The 8,376-nt window shown below is 46.3% G+C and overlaps 1 protein-coding gene across 1 annotated transcript in view; it reads left to right on the top strand.

Moving 5' to 3' along the window:
• Positions 1-8,376, top strand: part of OXSR1 (oxidative stress responsive kinase 1) — an 82,557-nt gene that overhangs the window by 61,972 nt on the left and 12,209 nt on the right. The window contains exons 13-16 of the mRNA XM_006168966.2: positions 801-849; positions 1,769-1,834; positions 4,119-4,241; positions 6,006-6,041. Coding sequence (XP_006169028.1) covers positions 801-849; positions 1,769-1,834; positions 4,119-4,241; positions 6,006-6,041 — 274 coding nt within the window. The remainder of the gene's footprint in view (positions 1-800; positions 850-1,768; positions 1,835-4,118; positions 4,242-6,005; positions 6,042-8,376) is intronic.

Below are 8,376 nucleotides of genomic sequence, written 5' to 3'. Positions count from 1 at the left end.
TAAATTTGGGGGAAATCTTTTTGTTAGCCACTGTTTTTGTTGTTTTTTTTTTTTTTTTTTTTTTTTATAATCTTCTACTAGAGTGCATGTGCATGAACCAGAGAAAAGACAGAGGGAGGGAGAGAAAAGCACCCTCCACAGGGGGTCACACTGCGCTCCCTCCTTCCAGTCCTGCAGCCCAAGTTCCTGAGCACGTGTGTGCACACTCACTCCCAGAATTTACAGGCTGACCGGACCCAGGTCTCAAACCTTGCTCGGCCTGTGGCTTCCAGCTCCACAGTCCTGTGTGCTACTGACCGTGCCATAGCAACTGAGCCTGAACCTTCATCTTTTTTAAGGGAAATTCTGAGATCTGTTTTTAAGAATCTGTCTTTACCTAAGCTGACGGCTTTCAGAAAGTCACGTGACAAGAACAGGAGGGCTCGATTTGAGTTAGTTCTTCTTGGTGAGCTATGCCTCTCTAACAATACTAGATGTTACATAGCTCGGTTCCTGGGAAGTAATAATATTAGGTAGCAAATATTGGAAAGACCACTAAGAAATCATGTTTCCAAAGAAACATTTCACTAATGAATTTTTCAAAAAATCTTCAATAATTACCTGAATAGTTCTATTTGAGTTTTTTATTCTGTTTAATGTATTGCACCAAGTTCATCCTGTTTTTTGCTTTTTAGCAGGTTTAAAAAAATGGAATACACTAAGTTTTCTTTTGCTGCTTGAGAAATGATTTTCTCATTTTTGAAGCGAGAAACCCTTACCACACTTGTGTTAACTGTAAAAACTTCCTTTTCTGGTTTTAGACCAACAGCAGCGGAACTGTTAAGGCACAAATTTTTCCAGAAAGCAAAGGTAGGCAATTGTAGCTTTTCCTTCTGTTCATGTGATAAACCTCAGTTACCCACGTTATGTTCACACTGCAAGAAGGAGCAGTTGTTCAGATACCTGTATGCAGGAGAGACAATGCCGTATCAAGTAACTGCTGAGGGCCAGCTTGACTAATGAAGATACTTCTTTGGAATTTAATAGGCTCTTTTTATATAAGGTAATTTAAGTGTCAGGTTAAACTTCAGCATAGGAACAATGAATATTTAATCTTGTCATTATAAATACAGTCTGTAAAAAATATTGAACTTTCGTTTCGAGCTTTACTGCCCAATTAGTAAATACCTCGTTTCCCAAAGGTGTCTTTTTTTTTTTTTTTTTTTTTGGGGGGGTTTTTTTTGTTATAGGGCACGTGTGCTCGCCAGACAGACATAGAGACAGAAAGCGAGAAATCACCCCCCAGGGGGGATGGCCACGCCGCAATCCCTTCTCCTCCGTTCTCCTCTCGGGATCTTGGGCACGCACGCACACGCTCCTGGCGTGAGTTTAAGCCACCGGGTCCGGGACGCAAACCGCGGTCGACTATGTGGGAGTCCAGCGACATAGCCATTATGCTAACTGCTGGTCCCCTCCTAAAGGTGTCTGATAGTGGGAAGTTACAGAAGTGGGAAATGCGGGGCCATGATCCCAGGGGACATGTGATGAAGCTAGCGATTGATAGGCAGTGGTTGTACAGGGCACGGAAGCTCCGTCTTCACTTAGAACACCGGGCGGGAATGTAGTCAGGTGGCCTTAGAGTGACAGGACGGGAACTCTGCTCCTGCTCCTTGGTAAAGCAGGTGCTCTGTCACATTTCAGTGGTGAACATTTCTGTGCTGATACATTTATTTTTGATTTGATAGAAACATCTTTATAAGAAGAAAATAATTGATATTTTTCTCTCCAGAATAAAGAATTTCTTCAAGAAAAAATACTGCAGAGAGCGCCAACCATTTCTGAAAGAGCTAAAAAGGTAACTGGGAGTTTCGCTGTTTTCTTGCAGAATCGCTCGTTTGATTCAGTCGATTTTCCATTTTGAAAACTTAGATTAAGTAACGCTTGTTTAACGGTAGATGGGTATTACTGGCTTGCTTTCTGTCCTTTCCACAGCTTGCTGTGATGCCATCATTCACAAATACTGTTGGTTTGTTGTACGCCTAGGTAGTTTTCTGATGCATACCGGAATGAGAAGCTGTACCGAGCAGTGAATCAGTGAATTAATTCTGAACCCTGTTGAATCACTGTTTCAGTTACCAGAATGAGCCGTGGTTTTACGTAGCATTTACAGCTGTGGCTGTAAGTTATAGCAACCTCTTCTAGCTCCAAATCTTTTATTGCTTTTACTGAAAGACCAATAAAACTTTGCATATATAATTTCTAAGAAGTTAGGTCATCACAGTGAGCATAAAGAATGCATTAAGATTCTAGTTTGAACAAAATATATGATTTTTCTAGTTCATGATACTTTTATGAAACTTGAGAACAGTAAGAAGAAGGGACTCCTTTGTTCTGAAAAGAGGCTGGAAGGAGGTGAAGACCCTGTACTCACATAATGCAATAGTCGTCCTGGCCAGGAAGTGAGAATTTTAAGAACCAGAAGACTAAAAGCACTTTGAAATGATAGTCTTCCTAGCACTGGTACCACAATGAACTAATTTCTCCTTTAGAGATCCAGTTTATCTTTCTACAGACATGGATACTCAAATCTGACATTTTTGGGGGGTGGAGAATGAAGAGATTTTTCTATGGGATGCGTGCACTTGCCAAAGAGACAGAAAGCGAAAAATCGACCCCCTGCAATCCCTTCTCCTCCACTCTTCTCTCAGGATTTTGGGCACACACGCATATGCACCCAATGTGAGTTTTAAGCCACCGGATCCAGGACTCGAACCATGGTCGACCGGGTGGGAGTCCAGCAATGTGACTATTATGCCACGCCACCTACCGCCCTGATTTTCAAGTCATCAAGTCCGGGACTCAAAACCTGGTTGGCCATGTGGGGGCCCAGCACTTTAACCACTGTGCCTCCTGCTGACCCGGCACCCTGAATTTTGACAGTGGTACTGTATCTTCACTCCTGTCCAAACTGAAAGGCTCAGACTGTACCCCATTGGGGTTAGTGCCTGGCCAGGCTGGGAGACCAGGTCCAGCCATGGATCCAGACCAGACCCTTCCCACCTGCACCGTCCAGGTCCTCAGGGACCAGAGTTCAGGACATGTAGGGTGCAGCTTGGAGCTTAGGGGTACCGACAGACTTCTTTTTTTTTTTTTTTTTTTTTAAAGGGTTTTTGCTATAGGCGGACACAACTAGAGAGAGAGAGACGGAGAGATAGAAAGCGAGAAATCCCCCCCCAGGGGGGTGGCCACGCCACAATGCCTTCTCCTCCATTCTCCTCTCGGGATCTTGGGCACACACACACACACACACGTGCACCCCACGTGAGTTTAAGCCACTGGGTCTGGAACTCAAACCACCGTCGACTACATGGGAGTTCAGTGACATAGCCATTACGCCAACTGCTGGTCCCCGGAGATTGCTGTCTTCTTGGCAGAAGTTGGTTACAGTTCTAGTGCCCTTGAAACTGCACAAATACGATGTTGACCTGGTCAAAAAAAGACCAGAGTTTATTTATCTCGGTTTATTGGGTTTATTTATTTTGGGGACTCAAACCTTTCATGTCTTTTGCTTAAGTGTCTCAGGATATTAAAAATGAATTCGATTCTGACCAGGTGACGTGGTGGCTAGGGGGCTGGTTCCCACATGGCCAACCACAGTTTGAGTCCCAGACCTGGCAACTTGAAAATCATACTGGGTGTGTGTGCACGTGTGCCCAAGTCCTGAGAGGGAAACGGAGAAGAAGAGATGGCGGCATGGCCATCCTTCCTGAGCGGTGTCTCTCACTTTCCTTTCACCATCTCTCTCTGTCTCTGTCCGGGGAGTACATGTGCCCTATGGCCAAAAAAAAAAAACCTTAGAAAATTGTTTTGGATTTGACCTGTGACTTGACATAAGAATGTTGTTGTCTGGGCACAGAGTGTGGAGGTACAGGTTGTGTCGCTGATTGTGACCGAAGACAGAGGAGATGTGGACACAGACCAGGGGGGACTGAGGGTGTGGATCTTAACGAGAGCGCTCACTTCGGGGGGAAATGAGTATCTGTCTCAGGGTGGAGCGGTAGGAGCAGAGTGCGGTTAGACCGAGTTTCCGTTTGGTGAATGTGAAACGACACCATAACCCGTCTCTTCCCCACGAGCAGGTTCGGAGAGTACCGGGTTCCAGTGGCCGCCTTCATAAGACGGAGGACGGCGGCTGGGAGTGGAGCGATGATGAATTTGATGAAGAAAGCGAGGAAGGGAAAGCAGCAATTTCACAACTCAGGGTGAGTCTCGTCTGACTGTGTGCTCTGGCTAGACATGGCCACCATAAAGCAGCTAAGGAGAGAGTGCAAGAGTTACTGACGGGCGTCATCGAACAGCTGTAAGAGGAGCCAGGGTAATTCTTTCTTCTTCTTCTTCTTCTTCTTCTTCTTCTTCTTCTTCTTCTTCTTCTTTTTTAAGAATTATTTTATTGTACTTCCTTTCTTTCTTTTTTAAAATTTGACTAGAAAGGGACCGGGTGTCAGGGGTGAGGGGAGTGAGAAAGCAAGCTGCCAGGTCCAGGACTCGAACCGTAGTTAGCCATGTGGGAATCCAGCACCCTTAACTACCACGCCACCTGCCAGCCCCGGAGCCCTCTGGGGAAACTTGGACTGGCACATCCGTTAACATACGATAAAATCACTATACATAAATGGCCCAAATCTAGAGAGGGAAACCCCACTGTCTGTGATGAAAGGTACACTGGGTAGGATTAATGGGTTGTTAGACATTTTAGAAGAGAAGGGTTAGTGAACTTGAGGCTAGCAATACATAGAAACCATGTCCCTAAAGTCTTTTCTTCTGCAGTTTGTACTGGGTTGCTAACCCTATCCCATCTGACTGGTGGGAGTAGGCTCTGTTTCTGGCTCTGTGTGAGTGCTTGCCACCTGTTGGCCGGCAGATAGAAGGTGTTTTTTTGTTTTGTTTTGTTTTGTTTTTAAAAAGGGTTTGGGCTGGCCACTCCTTGCTATGACACATTAGCTATTACCCGGACTTGATATTCTCCTCAGTGTAATGATGACGAGGGCCTAAACCATTGTGCAGTGGTAAAACTTGATGTTCTGCACAACTGACCCACAGGAGGAGGTTCCAGGTTCACGCCTCTCATCAGACCGTTAGGGTCCCAGGCTGCCTGGAGTGATGCCGAGGACGGGGTTTGAACTGTGGTTGGGCACGTGGGGTCTAAAATGTCTAACAACCCATTAATCCCGGTGCGTGAGAGACCTCACTTCAGTCTGTGTGATAGGCTAACTTATCTCCTCTGGCCTGCCTATCTTTGGGTGACCCTCATCCCTTACGCACCCGACCCCCACATACCTACTGTAGCACCAAGATGAAAGGTAGCGAAACCTGGACACGCAACTTCGAGATCGTTGTTCTTCAATTTGGGGTCAAGCGTTTTCTGCAGTAAAGCCCACCATCAGAATTTCTCCACTTGGAGAGTATGTGAGGTGATGAGCTCGCGTGTTGGCGTCTGGGCTGAGAGCTGAGGCCGAGTGCGTCTGACTCAGGGTCAGTGGAGGTGGTGCAGTGGCAATGCGGGGCCTCACGATGCCGAGGCCAGGTCAGGAGGGCCTGGTCTGTGTCCTAGGGCCACGCCTTGCCTGCTGGGGAGGGGTCCACGATCTTGGCTGGCCAAGGCTGGGGGTGGTATTGCACTGTGAAAACCCTGCTGAGCGTGTCCCTCCACCCCCCTCTCATAGAAGACGTAAATAAAAGTAAAAACTTTAAGAAGAATTTCACTTGGAAGAATGTGACCGTTTAGCTATTTGAGAACTTGCCCGTAAAGCTCAGGTTGCGAGTTGTGGCATAGAGTGCACCAGCATGTCCACCGCAGCCCCTGAGCCCCAGTGCAGTAGGAGCGTGGGTTTTCTCTTTCCAGAAAGCTGTCCCTGGAGCTGTCAGAACGAGGCAGAACTGACATGTGCTCAGCACCACCTGCAGTTGTCGCCCGGCTACGAGTCACCTCAGTTCTGAGTTAACGAGCATCCTTTTTTGTCTTTTAGTCTCCCCGAGTGAAAGAACCATTGTCAAATTCGGAGGTACGTGATTGTGGCTGTTGAATCTCTGTTAAAGAATATGTGCCTTTGGTTGGCTTTGGTTTGGATCTTAAGCAGTTTTCGTGTGTGCCTAGATGAAAATGAGACTTTACACCAGCAGATTTTTTTTTAAAGAATTGTTTTTATTTAATTTTATTTATTTTAATTTGACCAGAGAGAGAAAGAGTGAAAGTGGGAAAGTGAGCCACCAGGTCCAGGACTCGAACCATGGTCGGCCATGTGGGAGTGTCCAGCGTCTTAACCATCATGCCACCTGCTGGCCCCTACACCAGCAGAATTTTAAAAGGTGGCCCCAGGACCCAGGACGTTCTATGTTGCTCGGTTACCTTCATGAACTGCTTTTTTGTCTTGGGTTGCTTAAAGTAGAAAATGGTCTTTCTGCTTTTCTTTTCTGAATTTTTCAAAGCCTCTCGTCAGATAGACTCTGCTTTTGTCATTACGTCCCTCGCGTGATAAAAATCCTGCTGGACAGAATCCTGGTAGGACGACGCTGCTTAGTCTCCCTCCCCGAGGATAAGAATCACTTCACGCGTCTGTTCTGACACACTTCCTTCCCCGGGCAGCATCTGCATTCTGAGCTCAGGATCCGTTTAATAGCAGCACGTTTCTTGTTCTTAAAGGTCTATTCTTGCCCGTGCTGAAAGGGGACGTTTTTTTTACTGCCTTGGTGTGTATGCAGTACATATTTTCTACACCTGACTATGCACACAACTTGTGTACATAAAGCTGTATCTAAGACTAAGCATAAATATCACATGCTAGCGTATTAACAGACCAGGAACTTACGCTAAAACTGCTCTTCGGGCATGCTTGCGGCTGCTCTTCTCGATGCATGATAGGGTGGCCCCTCCCTGCCCCTCAGAATCACACACGGCCATGTCCCCTCTTTCCTGCCACCACGCCCGCATCCCTGAGTGAGGATGGTACCAAGGTCACTGGCCCCACGGGCCAAAGGTCGGCATGACACGTGTGCACGAAGTACCTTCTGTCGTTTTAGCCCCCCGGCACCTTGGGACGTTTCTGTTACTTTGAACGGAACCTACCTTGACTTACTCCGTACTGCTCAGAAATGGAGTGAGATGGTATTTCACAGATTGCCCAGTTCTGCTTAGTTTTTCCTTGTTCCTTTTCCTATGTGGCATCTCCTCATGAACTCTCACATACTCACATTAATACTCATGACTTTTTGAGTTTAATTGTGTTAAAACTCACGTAACTTAAACTTTACCCTCTTAACTGTTTTCAAGCACAGAGAGTCCCGTGACATTAAAGTACATTCAAATTATGGTGCAGCCCTCCCCATCATCCGTCACCAGAACCCACTCAGCTTCCTGCCCTGAAACTACACATTTAAACAGTGACCCTCCGTTTGCGCCTGCCCTCACCCTCCCGCAAACACTGTTGTACTATTTAACTACAAATGTGACTGTTCTAGGCACTGTACCGAAGTGCAATCATTCCTTTGTCCTTTTGTGACTGGCTTACTTCACCTAGCTTAATGTCGAGGTTCATCCTTGTCGTAGCCTATGTCAGAATGTCCTTCCGTTTGGGGGCTGAATCATATTCTGTTGTATGTATTTACCACACTTTGTTTATGTATGTCAGTGGACACTTGGGTTCTTCCTCCTTTAGCTTTTGTGAGTAGTGCTATGGAAATGGGCATGCGGCAGGCTCTTTGAAGACATGCTTTCAGTTCTACGGGTGTAGAACCAGCTAGACCTGGGCTCACCAGATGATACGCTTTTGCTTTTGTTTTTGCTCTCTTGCATTCACCGAGAGAGATGGGGAGAGGGGGAAAGTGAGAAACCACCCCCTGGGGCGATGGCCATGCAGCAGCCCCTTCTCGTTCCTCCTCTCAAGACTTTCGGGCATGCATGCACGTGCATCCGGCATGATTTCCAAGCCACCGGGTCTGAGACTTGAACCACAGAGTTGGCCGTGTGGGATTCAGCCACCTTAACCTCCGTGCCACCTGCTGGCCCATGCTAATTCTGTTTTCTTATTTTTTGAGAGCTCGCAATTTTCTCTTCCCACCCACAGTGCCCAGGGTTTCAGGTTCACTTCCTCTCATTACTTCCTGTGTCCTTTCTGTCTTAACTGTGCACATGTTTTCTGGAAACTAGCTTTTTAAAATAGTGCTAATAATTTATTAAAATTTTCAAAATTAATCATAAAGTTTTATCGAAAATCTAGAACTAATGAGCAGTCTCCTCCCTCATCTCCTCGCTTTTGATTATATCATCTATTAAGCCTCCGTTACTGTAAGTCAGGGAGGCTGAGGCAGGGAGACAGCCACATGGTGGGACCCTGTTGAAAA

The sequence above is a fragment of the Tupaia chinensis genome, unplaced genomic scaffold, assembly GCF_000334495.1.
Source record: "Tupaia chinensis unplaced genomic scaffold, TupChi_1.0 Scaffold146584_1, whole genome shotgun sequence".
In the NCBI taxonomy this organism is placed as follows: Eukaryota; Metazoa; Chordata; class Mammalia; order Scandentia; family Tupaiidae; genus Tupaia; species Tupaia belangeri.
This window is presented reverse-complemented; position numbering and strand designations above follow the sequence as displayed.